This window comes from Loxodonta africana, chromosome 12 (assembly GCF_030014295.1).
Source record: "Loxodonta africana isolate mLoxAfr1 chromosome 12, mLoxAfr1.hap2, whole genome shotgun sequence".
Lineage (NCBI taxonomy): Eukaryota > Metazoa > Chordata > Mammalia > Proboscidea > Elephantidae > Loxodonta > Loxodonta africana.
In genome coordinates, this window is record NC_087353.1 from 78,337,093 (window position 1) to 78,349,455 (window position 12,363).

General features: G+C 39.4%; 1 protein-coding gene across 20 annotated transcripts in view; it reads left to right on the forward strand.

The window, feature by feature from the left end:
* The window catches only part of VWA3A (von Willebrand factor A domain containing 3A), an 85,963-nt gene that overhangs the window by 40,346 nt on the left and 33,254 nt on the right, over positions 1 to 12,363 (forward strand). For all 20 annotated transcript variants that reach the window (XR_010323646.1, XR_010323647.1, XR_010323648.1 and 17 more), the window contains 3 exons: positions 1,966 to 2,091; positions 2,423 to 2,531; positions 2,801 to 2,866. Coding sequence is in view for 17 of the 20 variants with exons in the window: in XM_064295665.1 (XP_064151735.1) it covers positions 1,966 to 2,091; positions 2,423 to 2,531; positions 2,801 to 2,866 (301 nt within the window). In the remaining 3 variants the exon portion in view is untranslated. The remainder of the gene's footprint in view (positions 1 to 1,965; positions 2,092 to 2,422; positions 2,532 to 2,800; positions 2,867 to 12,363) is intronic.

The window sequence follows — 12,363 nt, forward strand, 5'->3', positions numbered from 1 at the left end:
GGGGGAGTGCAAGAGGTTTCTTACTTATACCGGTTAGTAGAAATTTCCTTTGTGTGAAGGGAGAACATTCTTTTTTGTTGTTTTTTAATTTTTATTGTGCTTTAAGTGAAAGTTTACAAATCAAGTCAGTTTCTCATACAAAAATTTATATACACCGTGCTATATACTTCTAATTGCTCTCCCCCTAATGAGACAGCACACTCCTTCCCTCCACTCTCCATTTTTGGGTCCATTCTGCCAGCTTCTGACCCCCTCTGCCTTCTCATCTCCCATCCAGATAGGAGCTGCCTACATGGTCTCATGTGTCTGCTTGATCCAAGAAGCTCACTCTTCACCAGTATCATTTTCTACCCCATACTCCAGTCCAATCCCTGTCTGAAGAGTTGGCTTTAGGAATAGTTTCTGTCTTGGGCTAATAGAAGGTCTGGGAACCATGACCCCAGGGTTCTTCTAGTCTCAGTCAGGCCATTAAATCTGGTCTTTTTACGAGAATTTGAGGTCTGCACTCCACTGCTCTCTTGCTCCCTCAGGGGTTCTCTGTTGTGTTCACTATCAGCGCAGTCATCAGTTGTAGCCAGGCACCATCTACTTCTTCTGGTGTCAGGCTGATGTAGTCTCTGGTTTATGTGGCCCTTTCTGTCTCTTGGGCTCATAATCACTTGTGTCTTTGGTGTTCTTCATTCTTCTTTGCTCCACGTGGGTTGAGACTAACTGATGCATCTTAGAGGGCTGCTTGCTAGCATTTAAGACCCCAGATCCCACTCTCCAAAGTGGGATGTAGAATGTTTTCTTAATAGATTTTATTATGCCAATTGACTTAAATATCCCCTGAAACCATGGTCCCCAAACCCCCTCCCCTGCTACGCTGTCCTTAAGGGAGAACATTCTTGATCACCAACCATGTGTTAGGTACTGCGTTGTCCTCTGTTTAAAAGAGAGACTTTACAGTTATAATAAAGACTTATTAGCACCAAGCTGAGATTTCCCTTTTTGTCACACCGAAAGAGAAGTGAAAAGAGCAGGACTCTCTTGTTAGCACCATGCAATGAATTGAACAAAGAAAGCACCGGGTCAAGTCATTTTCCCTCTCACCAGTGAGATGCATCCCATTCTACTGGGGAAGTAGCTGCACAGCGCCTACTCTTAGAGCCCTTGTAGGGCTAGGGGATTAACTCCATGCTCCGGGCTGAGGTCTGCCTCTAGGAGAGCTGTGTGTGGGGATGGGAAAGGGGGCACTCAGCCCCAGACTCTCAAATAGCAGAGTGGCTACAAGCTTAGGTTGTAGAGTCAGACCTGTGTTGAAATCTCAGTTTTACCGGTTACTTGCAATATGACCTTGGGCAAGTCACCTACCTCTGAGCCTCAGTTTCCACATCTCTGTTGTTGTTAGCTGCTGTTGAGTTGACTCCAATCCATGTACAACAGAGCAAAACATTGCCCAGACCTCTGTCATCTTCACAATCACCAGCATGTTCAAGTCCATCATTGCAGCTATTGTGCCAATCCATCTCACCCAGGGTCTCCCTTGCCCTCGCTGTGCCAAGCATGATGTCCTCCTCTAGCAAGTGATCTCTCTTGATGACATGCCCAAAACAAGGAGTCTGATGCAGCACTATTGTGATCCATAGGGTTTTCATTGACTGATTTTCAGAAGTAGGTCACCAGGCTTTTCTTCCTAATGTGCCTTAGTCTGGAAGCTCTGCTGAAACCTGTCCACCATGGGTAACCCTACTGGTATTTGAAATACCAGTGGCATAGCTTCCAGCATTACAGCAACAAGCAAGGTACCACAGTATGACAAACTCACCGACAGGTAGAGGTCTTCATCTCAAGAGAGGAATAGTGGTACCCTTCTCAAAGAGTTACTGTTAGGCTTAAATGAACTAACATTTGTACTGGGCCTGGCACCTAGAAAGAGGACTATAGGTTAGGTTGCTGTTGTTGCCTCCATTATTATCTTCCCAGCCTCCAGGAACTCAAACACTGGGTGAAGAAACTACAGCCTGAAGGAGGTACCAATGTGCTACAAGCCCTGAAGAAAATCTTCACTATAAAAGGCCTGAATTCTCTGGTGATCATAATGAGAAGCTGGTAGGTCTCCTTTCCTAAGTGGTGATAGACAAAGGGATCAAAGAACCAAATCACTGTTTGAGAAAAGGTCATTGAATATGACTCTTCTTCACACATGCTTGAGAGATGCGTCACCTGCACAGGCCACCCATCCACAGATGTTGGGGAGGAAGCAGCGCCTGGGGGAGGGAAGCCAGGGCAGGATAAACCCCAGTATCTTACATGGGTAGCCTGGGACTCATATGGTTAGTTAGATTTGACTGCTACCCCTGAGAATCACCATTTTACTCTGGAATGTTCTCAAACTGATTTGACCTGAGGTCCCCCGTTCTCTTCTTCCTCTTCTCCCCAGCCCAGATCAGTCCTCTGAAATCCTGTCCGACTACATCCAGCAGTCCACCATGGGAAGGGATGTCATCATCCATACCATCAGTTACAAATGCAACAATCAGTTGCCCCTTGTGAGTATCCCAGGTTCTCCGAGGTTTCCCTCAGATTTGGTGATCATGAATTGGACCAGCCTTTGACACTCCATTCCTGGACAGGGCTCCAGGCTGTGAACCAGAGCACGTATCTCCCTCCTCTCCTCTGCCTCTCCCTCTCCCTGCACTTAGCTTTCCCTTTGGTCAAATGGGAAGCACTGGATTGTTGGGAGGTTGAGTCAAGGAGAAAGTTTGTTAGGGCATTGGCGTTGTCCTAGCGAAGGCTGACCCTGTCACCATCCCTGCAGGCTGTCCTAAAGAACCTCGCAGAGGCTATTGGGGGCTACTACCACTGCTACAGCCCAGAGACAGAGGTAAGCCCTTCTACAGATGGTACCTCTCCTTCCCTCCCTGCCTGCCTCCAAGTTGTACCTAGGCAGATCTGGGCCAGGACAGATCATGCTACATGCTTACTTCCCCTTTCCCCCTCATACTCAGTAGGGTTTACTAGGTAAAATCAAGTTAAAATGAATATGTAGGTTGCTTAGCTGGCACCGACTTTCTGTTAAAGATGGTGGAATAATTTGGAAAGGGGTCTTTGTGACGATTGTACAACACGATGAAGGTAATCAGCGTCACTGAATTATATATGTAAGCATTGTTGAATTGGCAAATGTTTTGTTCTATGTATTTCTACCACATTAAAAATATGAATATATGGGAAGAAGAGGGACAATATACAAGTCACAAGAAATCTTTTGGGGGTCATGTGTGATGAGTTGATTGCATGCCTGCAAGTCCAGATGCTTTTTAAACCCTTAGCCAGTAGAACCCTGAATCATTCATTATTCAATGGCCATTAGCATAGCCCTCCCTGACACCTCTGCCCCCACTAAAGCACTAAGTTGAAACAATTGCTTGTATTCTCTCTCCTAGACAGACCTCTGCCACTGCAGGGGATGCCTAGCAGGGCAGAATGAATGAACAATCAGTCTGGTACCAATGCATCCATTAGTGTCATTGTCCTGATTAATAACTAAATATCATCCATCACATGTCCACATGGAGGTAACGATTAGCAAACATGTGTGTAGTTCCATGTGGCAGATTAAGAATCCAGTCATCTACACCAATGTTCACTGAAGCATTATTCACCATAGCCAAATGGTGGAAACAACCCAATGTTTACCCAGAGATGAATGGATAAACAAAATGTGGTATATCCTTACAATGAAATATTATTCTGCCATAAAGAGAAATGGAGTTATAACACATGCTTACAACACAAATGCACCTTAAAAACATTATGCTAAGTGAGTAAGTCAGACACAAAAGTGGGGTATGATCCCACTTATATGAAATATTTAGAATAGACAAAGGAATAGGACCAAAGTTTAATCATGGTTACCAGAGGTAGGTGGGAGAGGGAAATGGGGATCTATCGCTTGAGGGGAACTGAATTTGTGTTAAGGATGTTGAAAAAATTGGGGAATGGATAGTGGTGACAGTGGCACAGTGTGGTGAACCTAATTAATGTTACTGAATTGTATGTGTAAAAATAGTTGAATTGGCAACATTTTTTTAATATATAGTTCACCAAAATAAAAAAAATTTTTTTAAGTACCTAATCAGCTAACAGGCTGTGCCTTGCTGACTAGTCATTAATAGCCATAAATAAATTAATATTTGCATCCCACAAGTACATTCAAGTGTCACAAATGTTAGCATTTCACCCCAGGGAGCCAAGGTCAGCCAACATTTTCCTTGGGCGGCCCCTTCTTGTTATCTCATTGTCCAGATTCTGTTTGTAGGAATGGAAGACTTTAGCGTCTAGGAAGGCAAAAGAAATGAATGGAGCTGGCCAATTTAAGAAATATTTTATCTTAAGACCTGTGATTCTTTTTTTTTTTTAAAATAACTTATTTTTGTCATTGAGGGTATGCACAACAGAACATACACCAACTCAGCAATGTCTACATGTACAATTCAGTGGTACTGATTACATTCTTCGAGTTGTGCGTATATTCTCACCCTCCTTTTCCAAGTTGTCCCCTTCCCATTAAGATAAACTCGCTGCCCCCTAAGTTTCCTATCTAATCTTTTGTGTTACTGTTAAGACCTGTGGTCCTCTTGACTTATCTAATGTTTTCCACTCTTAATGAAGATGTGGTTACAAAGAGTCTTTCAGTTTCTTCTTTAATATGAGGAAACAACAATGCAAGGATGACAGAAAATTATAAGTGATCTCTGATGGGGGACAACCCAGAGTGGCAGGGACCATGGTAAACTGGAAAGCACTTCCCCATCTAAACGGGGCAGCTGCTACTCAGCTCCTGTCGACTGTTGCTGTTAGAATGCGATCCCAGTGTTGCCAAGTCTTCTGATTTTTCAGTAAGAGCCAGAAATAAGGATTTAAATTTTTTTCTTTACATTTTTTGAGGTGAAATTCACCTAACCATAAATTAACCATTTTAAAGTGAACAGTTTGGTGGCATTTAATACTTTCACAAGGTTGTACAAATACCACCTCCATCTGGTTCTAAAACACTTCCATTACCCCAAAACAAAGCCCCATATCCATTAAACAATCATCCCTTTTCCTCCCTTTCCCCAACCCCTGGCAACCACCAGTCTGCTGTCTTTCTCTATGGATTTACCTATTCCGGACATTTCCTATAAATGGAATCATTACTATATGTGTACTTTGCTGTCTGGCTTCTTTAACTTAGCATAATGTTTTCGATATGTTCACATAAACTCACTGCCCACTAAGTTTCCTATCTAATCTTTTGAGTTGCTGTTGTCAATTTGATCCCATATAAATAGTTCTTAAAAGAGCATAATACTCAAGGCCCATGTTATTTACTAGTTAAGCTAAACTATTGTTCTGTTTTAAGATGACTTTGAGGGGTAGTTTTTATTTAAGGCTTAAAGATTATCTCAGGGCAATAGTTTTGGGGGTTCATCCAGCCTCCATGGCTCCAGAAAGTCTAAAGTCTGTGAGAATTTGAAATTCTGTTTTGCATTCTTCCTTTTTTGATCAGGGTTCTTCTGTGGAATCTTTGATTGAAATGTTCAGTAATAGTAGCCAGGCACCACCCAGTTCTTCTGGTCTCATGGCAAAAGAGGTAGTTGTTCCTGGAGGCAATTAGCCGCGCATTTCATATCCTCCTCCTATTCTTGACTCTCTTTCTTCCTCTGTTGTTCCAAGCAAATAGAGACCAATTATTGTGTCTTGGATGGCTGCTTGCAAGCTTTTAAGACCTCAGGTACTACACAGCAAACTAGGAGGTAGAACAGGAGCCCTGAACACGTCATTAGGCCAATTAACTGGGATGTCTCATGAAATCATGACCCTAAACCTCCAAGCCAAGGAACCAAATCCCAGGAGGTGTTTGATTATACATAAGCAGCCTCAACAGCTACTTTTTTTTTTTTGTCATTGTAAATATATCTATCACACAACTTTTGCCAATTCAACTTTTTACAGGTGAGAAACTTATTGCCAGCAGTTACAATAATTGGCTGTGCAGCCTTACCCTTAATCAATGAGATTTTTCCATCACTGTTAATCCTCCTTTTCCTACTCCCTCCTGAGCCTGGTAACCACTAATAAACTTTGGTCTCTGTTCATTTGGCTTTTCTTGTCGTTTTTATATAAATGAGGTCATACAATATTTGTCATTTTGTGATTGACGTATTTCACTCAGCATAATGTCTTCAAGCTCCATCCATCCTGTCACATATATCAAGACTTCATTTCTCCTACTGGCTGAGTAGTATTCCATTGTATGTATGTACCACATTTTGTTTATCCTTTGATCTGCTGGTGGACATTTAGGTTGTTTCCACCTTTTGGCTATTGTGAATAGTGCTGCAATGAACATTGGTATACAAGTCTTTTTTTGAGTCTCTGCTTCCAAGTCTTTTGGGTATATACCTAGGAGTCCTGGTCATATGATAGTTTTTATTGTTAGTTTTTTGAGAAATAGCCACACTGCTTTCCACAACAGTTGTACCATTTTGTCTTCCCACCAGCAATGGATAAGGGTTCCAATTTCCCCACATCCTCTCCAACATTTGTTGTTTTCTGTTTTTCTTAGCCGTCCTAGTAGGAGTGAAATGGTATCTCATTGTGGTTTTGATTTGCATCTCTCTGATGGCTAATGACACTGAGCATCTTTTCATATGTTTGGTGGCCATTTGAATGTCCTCTTTGGTGAAATGTTTATTCAAGTCCTTCGTGCATTTTATGATTGGATTGTTTGTCTTTTTGTGGTTAAATTGTCGAAGTTTTTAATATATTTTGGTTATTAGATTCTTGTCAGGTATATGGTTTCTAAAGATATTCTTCCAGTTGGTAGCTTGTCTGTTCACTTTTTTGGTAAAGCCTTTTGATAAACAAAAACTTTTAATTTTTATAGGGTCCCATTTGCTTGTACTTTTGCTATTGTATTAGATAATTTGTTGCTGAAAACTAGACCTGATAGCATTGCCCCTGCTGATACTTCTAAGAATTTTATGATCTTAGTTTTCACATTTAGGTCCTTAGACCATTTTGAATTCATTTTTGTGTATGGTGTGAGGCATGGATCCTGTTTCATTTTTCTGCACGTGGAAATCCAATTTTCCCAGCACCATTTATTGAAAAGACTATTCTCTCCCCATTGAATGGGCTTAGCACCCTTGTAAAAAATCAGTTGACCATAGATGTGTGGGTTTATTTCTGGGTTCCCAATTTTATTCCATTGGTTTATGTGTCTATTGTTAGACCAGTACCAGGCTGTTTTGATTACTGTAACTGTATAGTATATTTTTAAAGTCAGGAAGTGTGAACCCTCCTACTTTCTTCTTCTCTTTCAACATTGTTTTAGTTATATGGTGCCTCTTGCCCTTCCATATAAATTTGAGGATTGGTTTTTCAGTTTCCATAAAGAAGGCTGTTGGAATTTTGATCGGGATTACATTGAATCTATACATTGCTGTGGGTAGTATTGACATCTTAACAATATTAAGTCTTCCAATCCACAAACGTGGAACATCTTTCCATTTATTTAAACCTTGAATCTCTTTCAGCAGTGTTTTATAGTTTTCATTGTATACGTCTTTCACATCCCTGGTTAGATTTATTCCAAGGTATTTTATTTTCTTAGATGCTATTGAAAATTGAATTATTTCCCTAATTTCCCTTTCATATTTCTCATTGCTGGTGTATAGAAACTCAAGTGATTTTTGTTTATTGACCTTGTACCCTGCAACTTTGCTAAATTCCTCTGTTAGCTCTAGAGTTTTCTTGTGGACTCTGGGATTTTCTATACACAAGATCATACATATACAAATGGAAATAATTTTGCTTCTTTTCCAGTCTGGATACCTTTTCTTTTTTAATTTTGTTGGGCTTTAGGTGAACGTTTACAGTGCAAATTAGTTTCTCATTCAAAAATTTATACACAAATAGTTTTGTGATATTGGCTGCAATCCCCACAATGTGTCAGCACTCTCCCCTTTTTCACCCCAGGTTCCCTGTGTCCATTCGTCCAATTTTCTTGTCCCTTCCTGCCTTCTTATCTTGCCTTTGGGCGGGAATTGCCCATTTGGTCTGGTATACTTGATTGAGCTAAGAAGCATGTTCCTCACATGTGTTACTGTTTGTTTTATAGGCCTGTCTAATCTCTGGTGAAAGGTGGGTTTTGGTACTGGCGTCAGTTCCAAGTTAGCAGGGTATCAGGGGGCCGTAGTCTCAGAGGTTCCTCCAGCTCTGTCAGAGCAGTAAGTCTGGCCTTTTTTTGAAATTTTGAATTTTGTCTACATTTTTCTCCCACTCTGTCCAGGGCCTTCTATTGTCATCCCTGTCAATGGTGGTAGCTGAGCACCATCTAGTTATTCTAGGCTCAAGCTGGTGGAGGCTGTGATTCACGTGGTCCTTTAGTTCTTTGGTCTAATATTTTCCTTATGTCTGGTTTTCTTCATTCTCCTTGGCTCTGGACAGGATGAGACCAACAGATGTATCTTAGATGGCCACTCACAAGCTTTTAAGACCCCAGACACTACTCACAAAAGTAGGATGTAGAACATTTTCTTTATGAACTATATTATGCCAATTGACCTGGATGTCCCCCAAGACCATCATCCCCAGGTCTCAGCCCCGGTAACTTGGTCTCTCAAGGTGTTTGGATGTGTCTAGGAAGCTTCTATGACTTTTCCTTGGTCAACTTATGCTGATTTCCCTATACTGTGTGTTATTTTTCACTTGACCAAAGTTAACTTGTCTATTCTTCAGTGATTTCCTCTCCCTCATAACCATCAAAGACTGTTTTTTCTGTGTGTAAACCTTTTCTTGAGTTTTTATAATAATGATCGTGTTCAATACTTGTCTTTTTGTGATTGATTTATTTCACTGAGCATAATGCCGTTCAGATTCATCCATATTGTGAAATGTTTCTCTGATCTATCATTGTTCTTTATAGTTGCATAATATTCTATCGTGTGTATGTACCATAATTTGTTTATCCCTTCATCTGTTGATGGACACTTAGGTTGTTTCCATCTTTTTGCTATTGTGAATAATGCTGCAGTGAACATGGGTATGCATCTGTTTGTGTGTCAGCTCTTATTTCTCTAGGTTACATTCCTAGGAGTGGGATTGCTGGATTGTATGGTATTTCCATTTCTAGCTTTTTAAGGAGGTGCCGTATCATTTTCCATAGGAGTGGTACCATTCTCCATTCCCTCTAGCAGTGCATAAGAGTCCCAGTCTCCCCACAACCTCTCAAACATTTATTATCTTCTGTCTTTTTGATTAGTGTAAGACTTATTGGGGCGAGATGGTATCTCATTGTAGTTTTGATTTGCATTTCTCTAATGGCTAATGATCACAAGCATTTCCTCATCTGTCTGTTAGCTGCCTGAATGTCTTTTTTGGTGAAGGGTCTGCTCATATCCTTTACCTGTTTTTGAATTGGATTACATGTCTTTTTGTTGTTGAGGTGTTGAAGTTTTTCATAGAAATTAGACCCTTGTCAGCTCTATCAGCAAATTTTTTTTTCCCAGCCTGTAGGCTCTCTTTTTACTCTTTTGGTGAAGTCTTTTGATGAGCGTGTTTAAATTTTAGGAGCCCCCGGTTATCAACTTTATCTTCTGGTGTAACCTGAATACCTTTTATTTCTTTTTCTTGCCTTATGTTCTGACTAGGACTTCTAATAAAATATTGAGTAGAAGTGATGAGAGCGAGCACCCTTGTCTTGTTCCTGATTCAAGGAGAAAGCTTTCAGTATTTCCCCATTAAGTACAATGTTGGTGGTTGGCTTTTCATAGATGCCTTGAATCGTAATGAGGAATTTCCCTTCTATTCCAATCTTCTTTAGGGTTTTCATCAAGAAGAAGCGTTGGATTTTATCAAATGTTTTTTATGCGTCATTGAGATGATCATGTGGATCTTTTCCTTTGTTCTATTGCTGTGGTGTATTACATTGATTGATTTTGTAATGTTGAGCCATCCCAGTGTTCCTGGAATCATGATGTGTGACTCTTTTAATATGCTGTTGGATTCTGTTTGGTAGTATTTTGTTGAGGATTTTTGCATCTATATTCATAAGAGATATTGGCCTGTCATTTTCTTTTCCTGTGATGTCTTTGTCTGGTTTGGGTATCACATTATTTTTGCTTCATAGAGTAGATTAAGGAGTATTCCTTCTCTATCTTTTGGAAGAGTTTAAATAGTATTGGTGCCAATTCTTCTGTAAATGTTTGGTAGAATTCCCCAGTGAAGTCGTCTAGTCCCAGACTTTTTTTTTTTTTTTTGCCCCCTTTGGTGGGGGGAGGAGGGTTTTGATCACTGATTCCATCTCTTCACTTGGGTCTCTTGAGACTCTCTATTTCCTCTTGAGTCAGTTTGGGTAGGTTGTGAGCGTTTAAGAATTTGTCCATTTCTTCTAGGTTACTCAGTTTGTTGCCATACAGTTGTTCATAATACTCTATCATAATTCTCTTTATTTTCTTTGGGTCAGTTGTATTGTCCTCTCTTTCATTTTTTATTTTGGTTATTTGCATTCTTTTCTTTTCTTTGTCAGTTTAGCTAAAGATTTGTCAATTTTAAAGAGCCAACTTCTGGTTTTATTGATTCTCTATTGTTTTTTCTGTTTTCAATTTTATTTATTTATGCTCTGGTCTTTGTTATTTCTTTTCTTCCATAGGTTTAGGCTTAGTTTGCTCTTCTCTTTCTAGTTCTTCAAGTTGTCAAGTTAAGATGTTAATTTGAGTTCCTTCCTATTTCATATAGGCATTTATTGCTAAAAGTCTCCCTCTGAGTACTGCCTTTGCTGAATTCTATAAGTTCTGGTATGTTGTGCTTTCATTTTCATTTGACTCTAAGAAATTTGTGATTTCCTCCTTGATCCATTCGTAGTTTAATAGTTTAATTTCCATATGCTTGTACATTTTCCAGATTTCTTTCTGTTATTGATTTCTTGCTTCACTCCCTTGCGGTCAGAGAAAATACTTTGTATGGTTTCAATCTTTTTGAATTTATCAGGATTGGCTTTGGGACCTAAGATATGGTCTATCCTGTAGAAAGTATATTGTGCTGTTGTTGGGTGGAGTGTTCTATATATGTCCTTTAAGTCTAGCTGGTTTATGGTGTCATTCAGGTCCTCCATTTCCTTGTTGCTCTTCTTTCTAAATGTGCTGTTCAGCATTGAAAGTGATGTATTGAAGCCTCCAACTATTATTGTAACAGTATCAATTTCTGCCTTCAGTTCTATCAGTGTTTATTTTATACATTTAGGTGCCTCAGTGTTGGGTGCATATGTATTTATGATTGTTAAATATTCTTGATTAATTGACCCTTTTATCACTATATAATGTCCATCTTTATACATTCTGACAGATTTTGTCTCAAAGTCTACTTTGTCTGTATTAAGATTGCCACCCCAGCTCTCTTTTGGTTATTATTTTCGTGGAATATTTTTTCCCATCCTTTCACTTTCAACCTATTTGTGTCCTTGGGTTTTAAGGTGTGTCTCTCATAAACAGCATATAATTGGATCACTTTTTTTTTTTTATCCATTTTGCCATTCTGCCTTTTTATTGGAGCATTTAGTCCATTTACGTTCACTGTAATTACTGGTAAGGAGTGGCTTCTGCCATTTTGTTATTTGTTTTCTGTGTTTCTTAAGCCTCCTTTGTCTTTGTCCTTTAGTACTTCTTGCTTTTGTGTTTTGTTGGTTTATTGTAGTAGACCTGTTTGGTTCCCTTCTCCTTTCCTTTTGTGTATGTTTTTAATATATTTTTTTAGTGGTTACCATGAATATTACATTTAAGAGCTTGCAATTATAGCATTCTAGGTTTTTAGGGTAAGTAGGTACCAACTTAACTTCAGTAACATAAAAGAAATTCTGTATCTATATCATTCCTCTAGCCCCCATTTTGTTGTTCTCACTAATTACATCTTTATATTTCATGTACCTGTAACATAACTTTATCTTTTCCATTTATATATTTCTTATTAAAAAAACATGAAGGTTAAACATTTAGAATTATCAAGTGTGAATACCTTATTACTAGCCCTTATACTTGCCCATGCATTTCTCTTTATTAGGGAGCTTTCTTTTTCTGTGCAGCATTGAATTACTTTCTAGTGTCTTTTCCTTTCCATCTACAGAACTCCCATTAGTATTTTTTGTAGGGCTGGTAAGGTGCATATGAACTCTCTCAGCTTCTGTTTGAGAATGTTTTAATTTCACCCTCATTCTTGAAGGTTAGTTTCACTGGGTATTGTGTCTTGGCTTAGTTTTTTTCATTCAGCACTTTAAATATATCATTCCATTGCCTTCTGGCCTCCAATATTTCTGAGGGAAAATTGTCACTCAATCTT